Source organism: Rhynchophorus ferrugineus, unplaced genomic scaffold, assembly GCF_030347505.1.
Source record: "Rhynchophorus ferrugineus isolate W39M unplaced genomic scaffold, kcgeb_rfMv2 rfM14, whole genome shotgun sequence".
Lineage (NCBI taxonomy): Eukaryota > Metazoa > Arthropoda > Insecta > Coleoptera > Curculionidae > Rhynchophorus > Rhynchophorus ferrugineus.
In genome coordinates, this window is record NW_027472593.1 from 1288488 (window position 1) to 1306145 (window position 17658).

The following is a 17658-nucleotide window of genomic DNA, read 5'->3' on the forward strand; positions in this document are numbered from 1 at the left end:
ACGACGCCTTGACCGGAATTCATATAGGTTCTTGGAGTCTCTCGAAGAAGATCTTGCTGACGTAGTTGATATACGATTGTTATTGTAATCACCGTTGCAACCCCTAGTATATTATCAAGATTGTGACCATTATAATGTTTGTTGAATATTTGTATTTTATTTATCAAGAAATAAAAGTATTTCTTACAGGACATTGACACCGTATCAGAGAGTGGTTGCATTATAGGCAAGTTAACTGGGAGATTATTTATAGCAAACCCAAGAATAAGGTCAATTACATTCTTTACCTGTACTATTATATATAGCTTGACATTCAAATAGTAACAATGTACCGGAATTTGATAGATTCACTTGTCTTAACAATTACAATGTTATCACTTACAATTTGTAGTTTAGATTTTTGACAAACAAATTTTGACATCATAGTTGACGGCACAGCTTGTGCACTAGAAGCATCAAATGAGGAGGTTTATCACGCCATACAGCATTTTTTCGCTAATTCAGTTATTTCTAGCTTCTGTTCTGATTAGACGATAAGCAAAGTTCCTACACAGTCTGATTTTACCATTTTAACGGGGATGGTCCATTGGCTATTTTATCACTGTCACCACTTATGTTAATAGAATAATTCTTATTTAACTCACTATTACAACCTCAGCACAAATGTTATAGTATTTGAAATGTTCGTTATATTCTAAACACACACACTTGACAGGATAAATAGAAGGCCTTTATTCGACCACAATACTAGTTTATTGGTCCGAAAGGTAAGACAAGGCAATATGTTTCAATCAACGAACAAGATTATTTATAGCAAACCCAAGAATAAGGTCAATTACATTCTTTCCCTGTACTATTATATATAGCTTAACAATCAAATAGTAACAATGTACCGGAATTTGTTTGAAAATTTAAAAATATTATTTTAATTTTTTAAATTTGAAACTGTTCTGGAAACTACCGGATAGAAACACAGACGTACCTAATATTACCAAATTAAAACGGTCGGAGGCGTTGGCAATTATGCTCCCCTAACTATTATGTTAAATACGAGTAGGGCAGGAAGTTTCACGCCAACATGAAACTGCTAAGAGCCGCGACGGAATCTGATTCGTTCATTTCGTTCTATGGTTTGTTTATTTTGCACCCCATTTTTAACGTGCCCTATGTAGAGAACAGTGTGGTCAGCTTTTTATAACGTTTATAGACTAAATTATTATTTTATTTTATTACTAGGTAGAAGTCCGTAGTTGAAATGTATTCCCGATCTATGAAGTGTTGTGTGTCCGGATGCACAGATAGTGAGGAAATGCATCATCGTTTTCCGTTAAAAAAGCGATCCTTAAGAAGTGAGTAGAAAACTTTTAAAATCCTAAACTGGTTGGTTAAACATGAGGCATAATTTATTATCGTTACCACGTGAGATATTTGTGTGATACATTTAAACCTTCCTTTAAGTACTTATGAACAATTTAGTTATGGTGAAAATAATATCACGAGCCCAGAACATGTACAAATTGAAGTGGATCAAAATCAAAATTATATCGAAGGTAAATTGAAGGACTCAATCACATCTCTGTTCATAATTGTTAATTTCAAAACTGTCTTACTTGGTAGTACCTATTTCCATCATTCCAAGCCCGCAACCAGGGTGTTCGAAGCAAGTATCATCGACACTTGAACAAACTCCAGAAGGTAAAGGTAAAGTTTGTATTCATTCAACTAGTATCCCCCTTTCTGCTCATTTTTACTGTTAATTACTTGACTATAACTTCAGTCCAGCTGTTCCTATAACAGCAAACAAAGTTTTACGTTGTACCGTAGTGTATATCTCAGGTTAATTGGTATAACATTTTAAAAAAGATATGAAATATGATTTTTGTTTACATACAATTATGAATAAATTAGTAGACCCACAAATTGAGACTGATTTTATAGAGACAAGACAATATATCGTGTCCCAAACTCTAACAAAATTGTTTTAATATACAAGTAGTCAGTAGGCCTTTGAGCTATATCTTAAATTATTCAGCGATTTTGCCATGTCGATTATATAACAAAATTTTTGTCAAATGTTTTAAAAAAGTAAATTAAAACTCCTTCAATTGTACATTCCATAATGATCTTTCGGATAAAATATTAAAAGTACTGACGGAAAGATGGAAGAGGTAATTTTATTTTGCTATGCACCAAAGTTTTTTGCTTATGGTTTATATTTATGTATATAATATTTATATTTTATAGATATATATTTTTTATATTATATTTATATTTTTAGATAAATTTAGATAAATGTATATAAATTTACATTATAAATTTATATTTATTGTTATATATCATATTTTATATATATATATATAAAAATATATATATATATATATATATATATATATATATATATATATATATATATATATTTATTTAATTGAATTTAATTTAACAAATTTATTTCCAGAAAAAAATTGTTTTTTATTTAAATTTCACGCCAAGGCTGTTACGTGCATTTCGCTTTGTGTTCTTAGTGGGGAAAATTGCGCTTCTTCGAGTGCAACCGCAAATTTTTTTTAACCAAATTATTACTTAATTAGTCTTTTTTATAATTTTAGATAGTTTAATTTACGATTGTATTGAAATATAGTTTATTTAGTTTATTTAGTTTTTGATTGAAATATTTAGTTTATATTATTGTATACACTAATTTTTTCTATATATATTGCTTTGTTTTATATTATAATAGTAGAATTAAGTAATTATATAAGAAAATCAAATTGCTATGGAAAGACAAAACATGGAACAAAAGAAGCTTTTCTATTTTGAAAACTGTACGAAGTTATATACCTGCTCTAATTTGAATGTCCATAACAAGAGAATTTCCTGCTGAATCTTACAATAATTTTATGTTTTAGAAAAATATCTGCATTAAATCTGAAGGGTGTATTCATTTTTAAATATTTTACTTGCGAAAATAAATATAGCAGCAAACAAATATTGAAACAGCGTGGATCCAAAACAAAGCATCCTGCTATTAATGAAGATACCAAAGTAACAAAAATACTGTACACATGTAAGTTATGCGAGCATACTATAATGTAAGCGAATCTTCTAATGAATCATTTACAGTCAACTCATAACTTAAACGTTGAGGAGTTATTGAAATTTAATACCTTTAAAGAAATTCAAATATGGGAAAATGATATGGAGCAAGCCCCAACCTCGTGTCAAGAGAGAAGAAGCTATATTTCTTTATATTGTGCTAGCATAATATTTCAGGGTCCAAGGAAGTTCAAGGAAGAAACAAGATAAATACACATTGCCTAGCAAGTATTAAATTAGAACAAAGGTGAAGAATATGAAGTAGAATTCACCAAAACATATTTTGGACATGAAAATACCTTAAACTCCTGCAGCTCTCGAAAACAAATAGAGAATAAATTGTAACCAAATGAGCAGCTAAAATACCATTTAATGTTATAGAGGATGATGTAAGACACGATGTGGATATTACTAATGTAAGAAGAATAGATTTAGTGACTCACGAAGAGTTCCAAAACATAAAAACCGCTTATGGTTTTGAATCCACAGCTAATAGAGATGAAAATGACGCAATAAGTGTAGAACCATGGGCAAATGAGTTGAAAGATACAAGATGTATACTGTTATATAACCCACAAGGTGGATATATGGACGTCTACCTCAATTAGAAAGAAGATGATAAATTTGCAGTTATTGGCCAATGTTACCACAATCTTAGTGAGTCTATATAACTTAGACCCTTAAGAAATAGTCCAGAGAAAATCGATGAAGTGGATGTAACACAAATAACATAACTTTATCCTATTGTCCTTTATACTTAAATAAATTATGTTTATTGTAATATTGTTGTTTTGTATTTTTCCTAATTTCATAAGTGAAACGTAGATATTTTGAGATAAATATGTATTAGTTTACCTAGTACATTTAAACATGTCAGTAATTGTAATTTCAATTATCGCCCATCGTCAATTTCATTTATGAGGTCTAATTAATAAAAATCCCAAATAAGGATTTCAGTAAATCATTAATATTAGTGTATTATAAGGTGGTTGATAAAATAATACTAGATAAAGGGTATGCTTTTGGCCATAATCAATTTATTTTATCAGTACCATTTTAATACGAAATTGATCTTACAATATTTATATTACAAATAAATCAAAAGAGTTTTGAATGTCTAGTTATGCAGGTATTAGATATTTCGTATATTTTTGAAATGAATAGCTATTTTGAACTTAAATATCGCTTTGTTATAACATCAGCATCATTGATGCATATTAGAGTATTTACAAGAAAAATAAATATCAATATGCCTTAAAATTGATTAAGATAAATATATGTATATTTAGATAGGTAGCATATTTTTATTTAAATTTGGGAATTTTGATTATTGATATTCAGAGAAGGTTTTAGGAGAGACCTGAAGGATCTACAACGGATTTTCAAGTTTAATATTAAGATATATTAAATGCAACTTATATGTTTATGATAAATTGATTATCAATCCTTATGTATTTATAAATCCATAATTTTAGTATTATTCCTCTAGATATTACATAATAGAATAAAAGCGAGTTCTACTGTTAATATTTTCTCAACATTTTGGCCAAAAATACCGACGAAGACTTGTACTATTCAAGAAAATCATGAATGGTTCCAAATATCTATGGTACATAGAAATCGATCTAGTAATGCGATATTTTAGACCGTTTAATTTAATGTCAGTTATGTTTTTTCTTAAATTTGAAGGAAAGTGTAAATGAACTAGACGGGATTGCCACTTCTTTTTAAATGTACAATTTGTCCACATTTTGACGACATGTTGTTGTAACACATCCTAGAGATGTTAGAACTTCATAACACATCATTTCCAAAGACGCCATGTTCAGAATCACTACGCTTTTCTTATTTTCTATTTCTAGTGTCTGTACCACCCTGATTGAGTTTCATGATAATTTGTTCATAGAGTGTTCCAGTTTTCTCTTTCTAATTTCCATTTATTATTTATAAAATCCTCCTTTATTATGTTCATGTTATAGATATTTATTGTTAAAATTAAGCCCAAGATATATTATTGGAGGAGATTTTAGAATAAACAGAAAAAGTGAAAGTGCCATCGGAAAAAAAGGTCAGTACAGTAGAAAATAAATGCAAAATGTCATAAAACGTTAAGAGCCGAAACTGAATATCTGGACCACAAATGCAGGGTAGGATAATTTTAAACATAAAAATAACAGTATTATTTCAACAACACGTAAAAAATATGAGAACACTACACAAAAAATAGATAAAATGGAAATATCGACATCAGGATATCACATATTGCAGTTTTGAATGTAGAAAACACAACTAGAACCCAGAACGAACGGGCACTCTACAATGCGTGGATGAACGAAAAGTCAGAGAGTCTTGAAATCGCATTAACCAATATTCAAAAACAAATATATGCCCTCCAGCTACAACTAAATAAACAAAGCTCTGAAGGCAAGGACAAACCACCAAGCCAACAAAAGCAGTCCAATTGTTATATACGAAACAGATGAAGAAGAATTGCAGAAAGAAATAGGCTGAATAACGGGTAAAAGTAAAAAAATAAAAGCAAATAATTCCCCGGGGATCATCATCACAGCAAATAAAAGTAAAACCAAATAATGAACAAAATAAAGAAATTAGAATGCCCAGGTCACCCCCAAGTATGGTAAGTAATATTACCGACTTTGACTTGCTTTACGATGAGGTCCAAGTATATAATATTCAAAGCAACGGTACTGAACAATGGACAAATAAAACTCGACGCCGAATGTCGTACAATATTCACAAAAATAATAGATTGTTCAGAGTTGCTGAAACTGTAATGGCACTCTTATGACGACAAAAAAAACAGAGGCATCAAAGCTATGGCAAGAGCGCTTCCATCATCAGCTAAAAGTGAAAAATTAATGCAGAACTAAACCAAAATACAGTGCAAAATGCAGAAACATCACGCTACCTTAAAAGTATTCCTAGATATGCAAAAAATAGATATTTGCCTAATATCAGAAACCCATTTAACAAAAGAGTCCTTATACAATTTAGAGGATATACATTTTATCATACCATACATCCAGCTAACACCGCAAGAGAAGGAAGTGAAGAAGAAGATACAATCAAAAAAAGGAAAATTATTTGAATGTCCTAAGCAACCTGGGAGAAATATTTAAAATTGGAGTTGATTTCAATGCAGAAAATATTAGATGGGGACCCAGAATGACATCAACTAAAGGCAATGAACGGCATAAAGCAGCTGCTGAACAATGATGTAGTTACATGTCAACTGGAAAACCAACTTATTAGCCGACTAATCAAGAGAAAACCCCAGACCTGTTAGATTTCTTCATAGTAAGAAACATAACAGCCAACTATAAAAAGATCGAAGAAAATTTTGAGATAAGTTCAGATCATACGCCAGTGATTCTGACGTTCAGCGAAAATATAATAAGACAAGAAAGAAACCCAACATTAACAATCAAGAGAACAGACTGGGAACGATTTGCTGAACAATTGAACAAACGAATTTAACTATACGTACCCCTCAAGACAACTGAACAATTAAATTTTGAAGCAGAGAAATTCGTAGTTGATATTCAACAAGCTGCTTGGAATAATACTCCACAAATTAATAGTACAACTAAAGGAATTAATTATCCAAAAGAAGTGAAGGAAATGGTAGCTGAAAAACGTAAATTACGAAAAAAATGGCAACAAAACAGAACACCTGAAAATAAAAATAGTTTAAACAATATAACTCAAAGAGTGAAAAGGGAAATAAAAAACAAAACCATAAATGATTATCTGAGAAATGTAACACGTGATAAAGAAACTGATTACTCAATCTGGAAAGTCCCAAAATATTTAAAGCGTTCATGTCTACACAGTTCGTCTATAAGAGACCTATGTGGAAATTAGACCTATATCACTGCTCCCAATAATATCTAAGGTTTTGAAAAACTCCTGTTGAAAAGAATAAAACCGATCATATAAAGAAAAAAAGCCTAATACCAACACACCAGTTTGGGTTTTTAACAAGCACTCAACAATTGACCAGGTCCACAGAATAACAGATGTTATTGAAAAAGCCTACGAAAGTAAAAAAGTATGCTCAGCTATATTTTTAGATGTAACACAAGCCTTCGATAAGGTTTGGCATGAAGGCCTTATGCATAAACTACAGAAAATACTACCAAAACAACACACCTAACTATTAAAATCATACATTACAACCATAATCTTCAGAGTCAAACAAGAAGAAGCTTACTCTACAATAAAAGAAGCTAAAGCAGGTGTACCACAATGAAGTGTACTGGGATCAATGCTTTATCTGCTCTACACTTGTGATATACCTCAAATGGAAAATATTACGAAGGCTACATTTGCTGATGATACTGCGATTATAGCTGTCGGAGATAATACTGAAGAAGCCTCACGAAAATTACAACAGGCAAGTGACAATTTAAATAATTGGACACGTGCAGTTCATAATATAAACAGACCGTACAAGCACCAATAAGATTAAATAACACTATATTTCCATATAGCAACAACGCTAAACATCTTCGAATGAATCTCGATGCAAAACTTCGCTGGAAGGAACATATGAAGAAGAAAAGAAACGAACTGGAGTTGAAAAATAGGAAAATCTACTGACTAATTGGAAGAAAATCACAATTAACAGTATATAATAAATTGCTAATATATAAGCAATTACTAACACATATATGGACATACGGAGTTCAATTATGGGGATGTTCTGCAAAGAGTAACATAAATCAAATAAGTTTTTCAGAACAAAGTCCTGAGAGGTATTGTGGGTGTACCCAAATACTATAGCACTTGTTACCTACATCGAGACCTTCAGATACCCACAGTCAGTAAAGAAATCAAGAGAATTGCAAGGGAGCATGAGGAAAGATACCACCAGAACACGACATAGACTCAAGAAAATCAAATCACCTGATCTTGTGTAGCATTGTGTAGTGAGGTGCATATATTAAAAAATTCAGCAGTGACACGTATAAACATTATTTCACCAAAGACTGAGATAGGGCCGATGGGTCCTCCTAGTTATATACCTAGATTTAAGTTATTACAAAGACAAATCGTAGGTTAGACGGAAACGACTAGTAACAATATAATAACTAAATAATAAAAAAATGTTAAACATACAGCCTGAGGTTCACGATTAATAATACCTGGAATTACATGTAATTATTACTCTGGGCGCAAACCCACTTACTGGGGCAGTAAAAATTATCAGACCTACTGGACTTTTACATTTCGAAAGGCATCTCTTCAAATTAAATACAAATCGAGAGATTTTGCGAAGTATCATTTGATCACACTCCAGTATTGTTAGCACTAGATGCGACAAACCGACGGTTATAGAATCTGCAATAGATACAAATCCTGTTCATAAGACCGATGTTGTTGTAAATCAGATTTCTCCAATAGAAGTTGCCACAGAAATTTATATTAACATCAATCCTAAAAAGGCTGGTTAATAAAAGATATATTGAATATTCAATGCCTGTTTGAGACTGAAGCATGTTTCGGAATTATTTAATGTTGCTCGAATTCATTTGCTTAAAAAACCTGATAAACCAGTAGACCAAGTTATATCTTACCAGTGTATTTCGCTGTTACCTACGATATCAATATTATATGAGAAACTGCTGTTAAAACGCATTAAGTAATTTATAGAAATACCAGATTTCCAATTTGCAGTTTGAAATCACCACTCAAAAATGGACGAAGCGCATAGAGTAACAGCGGTACTTAAAAAGGAACTCGAAGAAAAGAAATACTGCCCTGCAATATTACTGGACGTCTCACAAGCTTTTGACCGGGTACGGCATTTGGGATTAATATACAAAATGAACAGATTGCTTCCCCCCAATTACTGTCGACTCCTCGAATAATAACATTTTGAAAAAATTTAGAGTTTTAGATGCACGAGCAATCTCTACACTCAACCCTATTTCAGCTGAAGATCCACGTATCCCTACAACAGAAGAAACAATACTTGGAACATTTGCCGACGACACAGTTTTCATATTAAAAATTGTCTAAGTTATCTAAGGCTGTAGATAACGTACAAGTAGCGGTAAAAAAATCTACAAATGGACTAGAGACTGAAAAATATGGCTTAATCGCTCCAAATCCGTCCATGTTAATTTTGAATTGAAGTAAAATGACAAATACATAATTATATCACTTGACAGATGCCTGATTCAAGCAGAATCAGCTAAATACGTCGAAATATGTCTCGATAGTAGGTTAAACTAAAAACCTCATGTTAGACAAAAAGCAGAGCAGATTAGATTCAAAGTCAAGAAAATGTATTGGTTAATTGAAATATACTCTCCACTTAACCTAAAATCAAAGAGATTGGTTTATCAGTCAATCATAAAGCCAATTTGGATCCATGGTGTGCACATAAGGGGTTGACAAATGCCATATATTGATAATACGCCAAACATCAAACAGTTTTGCGAATAATTATCAATGACCTCGAAATCAAATGAATACAAGAAGTGATCCAAGATTTCGCCTTGAACTACGGTTGCATAATCACAGTAACGTGAAAGCTATACAGCTATTGGACAACACGCGGGAAATCAGAAGATCGAAGCGAACCAAACCACAGGAACTTGTTTAGTGTATATAGGTGTATCAGTGTATAGGTGTTACATTACCCATAATTCATAATTTATGGCAAGCCAATAATAATAATTGTACGGTTGCTTCTGTTAATATAAATTATAACCAAAATTAATATAACAAAAAATTAAAAACTAATCATTATTGTATGCCACTCGAACGTATTCTTTCGGTGGCGGCTATTCCACAAACAAGCGTAACCATTCAGAGCGTATTCTTGAAACGTAGATACGGCTCCGTCAGACAGATGGATCAGGTGTCGTTCCCTACATATATAGAAAAAATTACAAATATTCCACAATAACGACAACTTGGGGTTATCACCGGCAAGCCTTTTGTTAGATCTCTGAAACCTCTTAATTCCATATTTTCCAATTTTAAAAAAATTTATAGGTCTTTTTGATATTCTAAATTTGTTTAAAATTTCTTGAAATCTCTTAATTCCATATTAAAAAAATAAAACATATTTTGAAAAATGTAAAAAAATTATAACATCTGATAGTATTTTAATGTATCCTAACTTTGATAAGCAATTCATATTAACAACAGATGCTTAAAATTTTGTAACTTGTTTAATTCTTTCCGACTTGAGGGATAATGGTAAAACGGAACGACCGGGTAGCTTCTCGAATATTAACAAATACGTAAATAAAATACTAAACAATTGAAATAGGATCATTGTCAATTGTTTGGAAAACTAATCCTTTTAGACCTTATATTTTTACAGAACGAAGACCTGCGAAAGCAGATAGCTGACGTTAAAATGTTCGCAAAAGCCCAAACAGACGGAAAAGCTGGAAAAGAGCGAAAAGGCTTCCGAAGATCTCAAGGAAGAAATCAAAACTCTCACAGCTACGATAGCACAATTCATGAAGCATCAAAAAGATGCCATGGAAGTAAAGATTCCCGCTGCCATAGAAATCCAGACCCAGACACCAGCTAAACGGTTTCACCTTGGTGGGAAAAAGGAAAAGAGGGCCCGGCAACAAGGGAAAACAGGCTCCCAAATCACTCGAAAGCCAAGGCTAACGTACAGCCTTCGATTACAAAATTTGCCACCAGACCAGTGCAAAACAAGCCGACCACCAAGACGGCCCCACAGCCAGTACCGAAACAAGTTACCACAAGACCAACCCAACCTGCGTAGGTAAGTAGCCAGGCCACTAAACAAGTCTTAACCTCCACAGCAAAAACAGTGCCAACCGTTTCGGCGACTGTTTCTCAAAGTCCCCCAAAGGAAAAAATTCCGCCTATAGTGCTCCGTGACAAGAAGAGGTTCATGGAGCTCATTAGAATTACTAAGGCACAATCAATAGACATCATAACCCGAAACAAAAAGGAGGGCATTTTCTTATTCGTCGCCACAAGCGACAATTACCGTAAACTTACTACCCTGCTCGAGGAAAGGAATTACCCTTACCATTCCTTCTGTCATCCGGAGGAGAGAGCATTCCGGGTAATAATAAAAAACATCCCAGAATCACTCTGCATTGACGAAGTACGTGAACTTCTCTTTGATCAAGGCTTCCATCCCAAATTGGTGCAAAGATGGAAATTAAAATCCGGGATAGAACTACCAATTGTTCAGGTAGTTGTTCCTCGCGAAGGAGCGACAGATCATATATATGACCAAACTCGGCGTCATCACAGTGAAGGTCGAGGTCCAGAGGGGAAACGGCCAGTCAGTGCAGTGCTTCAACTGCCAACTTTTCGGGCACTCCAGCTCATATTGCCGAGCCCCCCCACGTTGCGTCAAATGTGCCGGGCATCACGACACTAGATACTGTACCAAAATCCCAGAAGCACCTCGAAAGTGTAGCAACTGCAGTGAAATTCATACCGCAAACTTCAGCGGTTGCAGCTGCCTTCCTGCTCCAAGAAAACCAAAAATTCCGACCGAAACCAGGCCTCCACAAGGTTCTGCATGGAGTAACCAAGGTGGCAGGAAGCTAGCCCAAAAATTAGCCAGCGCCACCCAGCCTGCTCCAACTCAAACTCCTGCTCCAACCAATACACCGGACCTTAACTCCACAATACAGGCGTTTACTGACCCGCAGGCTTTCCTGCAAGTGATCGCCCTGGCTCACCAACTTGCTCGTCTTTTTCCAAATGTCGCTGCCTAGGCGGCAACACTTACCTGTCTCTATAACTTCCAGCAGCCTTTAACTCTTCGAAATGGCTGTTCCGAAATCTCTTATACTGATGACATGGAATGCAAATAGCTTACGCGGAAAGCAAGCGGAATTGGAAGATGTCATGACATTCTATGACGTCGACATCGTGCTCATCCAGGAAACTTTCCTGAAACCTTCGCATCGTCTCTCTTTCGAACACTTTTTGGTCTACAGAAACGATAGAACACCGAGTCGAGGCGGTGGAACCGCTATTCTCGTTAGAAAAGGAGTCAAACACGAGCTCCTTCCATCGTTATCAGTAAACAACTTCGAAACAACCTCCATTAAAACCGATATCCAAGAACGTCCCTTCGTGATTAAATCCCTGTACAGGAAATCTTCTGCATTCAACTATGCCGAATACCGATCACTCGTGGAAGGAAAATTTCCGAAAATAATAGGTGGCGACTTCAACGCCCACCACCCCATCTGGGGGTGTTCCAGAGCGAATCCCGCAGGTAACGCCATCGTAGCTCTAAGTGCAGATCTGGGCTACGGTCTTGCCTTGCCAGATGAACCCACCCATCACCCTAGTACAGTCTCTCAAGGCGCAGCAAGAATCCTTGATTTCTTTATTCTTCAAGACGTAAATCGTGATTCCGAAGTTCGAGTCCTTGACGAACTAGACTCTGATCATCGTCCGGTCCTTCTCAAACTCGGAATCTGCGCCACCACTCAAGTCCCACTAACAAGATTCAGGAAAAAAACCGACTGGAAAAACTACCAATCTCTTCTCCTGAAATTCGATCCAATTCCGAAAATTAACACACCAGAACACCTCGAGGAAGCCGTACTGAAGCTAACTCGCGATATTCAGTCTGCTCACGAATCTGCCACAGTCAAAATTTCATCACAACCCCAGCCGTGGAAAAACAACCTTCCCGCTTCTCTTAAACGTGAAATTCGCATCAAAAACGGTTTATGCAGATTAGCTCGATTCACCCTTGATGCTGCTTCACCCAGAGCATGCAAGAGGGTAAGGGCGGCCGTCTCGACTTGGCGAGCAATGAAATGGAACTCATTTCTCGCGGACCAAAGGCTGGATGGCCCCCTTTCCTTCTGGCGTGTCTCCAAATGCCTCGTGGGGAAGACGCACAATGTCATCCCTCCCCTGAAGTCAGCGGTTACAGGAAATTTCACAGTCACTGACCAAGAAAAAGTCGAGCTCCTTGCGGAGACCTACGAAGCTCAAATGAAATGCCTCCCACCCGCACAGAACACTAAAGCTAAAGACATTGACATTGTCATCAACGAATCCAACTCCGTCAAAAGACCAGTAACCCCCGCCTTTCTTCTCAACCATTTTGTGTCTCCAAAGTCTCTACAGACTATGATCGCCAAACTTCAAACCAAAAAATCTCCAGGTTTCGATGGAATGTCGATTACCCAGTTAAAAAAGCTCCCGCATAAGCAGCTTGCAGAACTGGCAAACATCATTAACTCCATCATGAGACTGCAACACTTCCCGGCGTCTTGGAAACACGCACATAAAGCGGTTATACCCAAGAAAGGAGCAAAATCATCTCCATCTGATTACAGGCCTATCAGCCTTCTCAGCGCCATTTCGAAGCTTGCCAAGAGGGCAATACTCTACGCTCTCAACTCTTTCACAAAGGAAAACAACATCATTCATCAACAGTCCCACATAACCCGGTCCAACTTGTCACTCCAGGGCAAGTCTCCGCGACCAGGTATGCGTCATGCATTCCACCGCCTGATTTTAGGCCAGAACAAAAAAAAACCTTATATTTTTGGAGTAATATTTCAATTAACCACCGATCACAGATCATAAACAGTCAAAATCTCGAAGTACAAAGAAAAATATTAAACTATTTTTAAAATTATTTTAGTTATAGTCACACAGTAGTCGTTATATTGTAGGCAAATTTACATTATTTGCCTTAATACATTTTAGTTCCATTTATTCATTTATGTTCTTTTTGCTGCTGGTTGCACTATGATGTGATATGAAATATGATAAAATAATCCAAATGAAATCGAAGCGCCCTAAAAATTTAAATGTTAGAAAGCGGAAAAATGAGGAAAACGAGACTCAAACTTTTAATACAAATCCTAGTACTATGCAAAATTATATTTATTTATATTGCTTAAAACTATATTATATTGCGATATTTTAGTATTTGCAAAATCTAATTAACAGAAAAAATTATTTAGTATGTTTGTGAATTAGGTTAACGTATTGCAGACTTAAGACTAACTGCAAAATTTCAATATGCAGCTAGCCGCAAATCTGTAAATCCCCCACTAAACTATTTTCCCTATATGTAAATAATAATTTAAAATATCGACAACGTAGCAGTCGATTTGCCGTCATTTTGCCATCGAATGACAGATTTTAGGTGGTGTTTCTATCATCTAGTAGATGTTTCTGCACCACAGTCATCATTATAATGAAATGCTATGTCTTGTTATCACACAACAGAGTAGGAATAGGGATTTTATGAAGATTTCTTTTGTTGGATTCAGCATGGGCCTTTTTGTCGTATATTCCCATGCGTCAAAATAGGTCGTTGTGGTAAATGAATCAAGTGAAATTTTCCATAATCACTAAGAGATGGGCTATAAGAAAATATAGATCGGTATTGTTAACCAATTACATAGATGGCACCTGATGACTCATTCGCTAATCGAGACAGACGTGGTATCGGGACCGAGCGATGGGAATGCTGAGATGGACACTTTTTGGCTACAAAGGCCGACGCCTTGACCAGAAATCATATAGTTTCTTAGAGTCTCGAAGAGTATTTTGCTGACGTAGTTGATATACGATTGTTATTGTAATCACCGTTGCAACACCTAGTATATTATCAAGATAGTGACCATTATAATATTTGAATTTGTATTTTATTTACCAAGAAATAAAAGCATTTCATACAGGACATTGACGCCAATTCAGAGAGTTGTTGCATTATAGGCAAGTTAACTCGGAAATTATTTGTTAGTAAACCCAAGAATAAGGTCTGTTACATATTTTTCCTGTACTATTATATATAGCTTAACATTCAAATAGTAACTATGTACTGTATAGTATGTACCGGACTTTGACAGATTGACTTGCCTTAACAATTATAATGTTATCACTTACCCCTAATTTTTAGTTTAGATTAATTGCATATCCAAACCATTCTAGCTTGTGCATTAGAAGCACCAGATGAGTAATTTTACCACGCCATACAGCATTTTTAAGCTAATTCAGTTATTTCCAGCTTCTGTTCTGATAAGACGAAAAGCAAAGTTTCTACACAGTCTGACTTTACCATTTTTGAAGGGGATAATCCATCGGCTATTTTATCACTGTCACCACTTATTTTAATAAAGAAATTCTTATTTAACTCACTGTTATAACCTCAGCACAGATGTTCTAGTCTTTAAAATGTTCATTATATTCTAACCTTATTTGTTTAAATAAGAGGCCTTTATTCGACAAAAATACTACCTTATTGGTCCGACAGGTAAGACAAGCCAATGCGTTTCGATCAACGAACTAACGGAGACTGTTCTGGAACCATTCGGAGGTGCGGCACGGGAACATATCGACAACGTGCAGTCGACTTAATATCATTTTGATCTTGAATGGAAGATGTTGAATGATATTTCCAACTAGTGTCACATTCCCGCCGAGTTAATTTGTTTAATTTTATGTATTCCTTTCACTTTCAAGGTCAACTTTTAAAAAAAGTATATGGATATAAGGGATGAATAAAATATAAATATTTTTTAACAGCTACTGCTACTGGAATATACTTCGATATTTCACAAAAAATATGTAGATTTTTTAATAAAAAATAAAAATATTGATATATAGGCCGATGTTTTGTAAATACTGTAAAAAGTATATTAATAAGTATATTAATATATAAAATTAAATATCCGTTTTCAAAGTATATTAATCGTTATGTTTCGATTATGTTTTACATTTTAGAAAGGTTTTTTTTCACAGATCATGTTAGAAATAAAGTCAGTATTTTAAATTGCGATTTAACATACACACAGGGCACGGCCCAAAAAAATATCGATATTATTTAAAGATTGTAAAATGTACATTAAAGTATCGAATTTTTTAATAAATATTTTATTTTAATTAGTGTAGAGAAGCTAATCTTTTAAGGTTAAGTACCAAATTTAATAGTTTATTTAAAGGTTTTATAATATTTATGGAATAATTTATGTAACTATCGATACATCGGAAGTTACAAACGATTTTCTTTCATCATCTCTAGTTTATTCTTTAATCTTCCATATATGTAATCAATAAGAAAACATAAAATATTTTGATAAAAGAATTTGATAAACAATGTTTGCTTCCTTGAAATATTTCAAAGTTTAAGTGCATTTATTCACGTATAAACGTTTATAATTTAACTATTAACAATTTATATTAGTGTATACTTTAAAATATCTTAAAAACACATAATACAGAAATTTAAACAATGGAGATATTAAGAGAGTAATGTATGACCAAAGAATTTAAAGATAATACTTAACCGATATTTTACAGTCCCAATGAAAAAGTTATTTGTCCTTACAATAACTCACATCACATAAGAGTATCAAGGATGGAATTACATTTGAAGAAATGCAAAGCTGCTAACAGCGGGAATATTGTACTAGTCCCTTGTGATTATAATACATGTCACCGTGTACCACCAGAAGAATTAAATGTAAGGTGTATTATTTATTAAAGAAAACCAATACAGTACTTTTTTTATACTAGTTACACCATAGTATCTGCCCGGATAAAAAGTGTATAGAATTGCAGCTAATAAAAGAAGGCAGTGAAGTTGAAAAGGTGGTAACACCTCTAGAACCTATTAAACTTGTACCAGTTGATGATAGTTGGGATAACGTTTTAGAGTGAGGGCCCAACTTATAATGCAGAGCGATATTGTCTCGAACATCAAGTATTAAGACGTTTAGACACAGAGTCTGCTTCAAAGAGACGGAATTTTCGGAATTCAGAAAGACAGAGAATAGGACAACTTACAGACACTGCCGTATCTAATAAATTATGTTATAAAAATGTGCTTAATGTATGTTTATTATCTATATATGATTTAATTATACAGTTGACAAATATTTTTAGAAATAAATAGTCTATTCCTTGTAAAACTTATTCCGTATTTTATTTTTTTATTGTTAACATATTCATTAATTTTTTTATTTTATTACCTCGATTATCTATCATTTGGTGTCTTGATATGCCAATAAGTAGAAGCCTTGTTAAGTATCAAGGTCTGCTTGCTTAGGATTAAAAATTAAATGCTTAAAAATTAAATAAATGTGTATTATATTTTTTATGCGCCAAAAGTGATAAGCTATAAAATACATAGTAAGATATTAAACACTAAATGAATTCAAATTATTTTTTGTCTTTCCGCTCAAAGTAAGTTTATCAAAGAGGTTGGACATTAGGAGGTAACAAGTGTTCGATAGTTTTACACAATGAAAATATATATTCTATTCTCAGATCATGTTAGACATAAAGTCATTAATTTAAGATGCGATTCAGAACACAAATACATAGAGCAACTGGAAAGAACATCGATATCTAATACAAATATATAGTTATATTTAGGAAAGTAAAGAGGGCTTGCAAAAGGGGCATACCTATGTGGGGTACTCCAACGATAAGAACAACCAATGCACGTGACAACAAATTAGCTGATGATATGAAGGGTACCAAAAACTGGGGGCCATCACGAGCGACGTAGCCATGAACGTTTACTGCCAGGCT

At 34.0% G+C, this 17658-nt stretch overlaps 1 protein-coding gene across 1 annotated transcript; it reads left to right on the plus strand.

Annotated features, from left to right (window-relative positions):
• Nucleotides 1–16185: 16185 nt before the first annotated feature.
• Nucleotides 16186–17037, plus strand: LOC143205683 (uncharacterized). The gene is made up of 3 exons (XM_076418780.1): nt 16186–16371; nt 16423–16585; nt 16639–17037. Exons 1-3 carry the CDS (start codon nt 16355–16357, stop codon nt 16780–16782), a joined length of 324 nt encoding a protein of 107 aa, XP_076274895.1. The 5' UTR covers nt 16186–16354; the 3' UTR covers nt 16783–17037.
• Nucleotides 17038–17658: the final 621 nt, after the last annotated feature.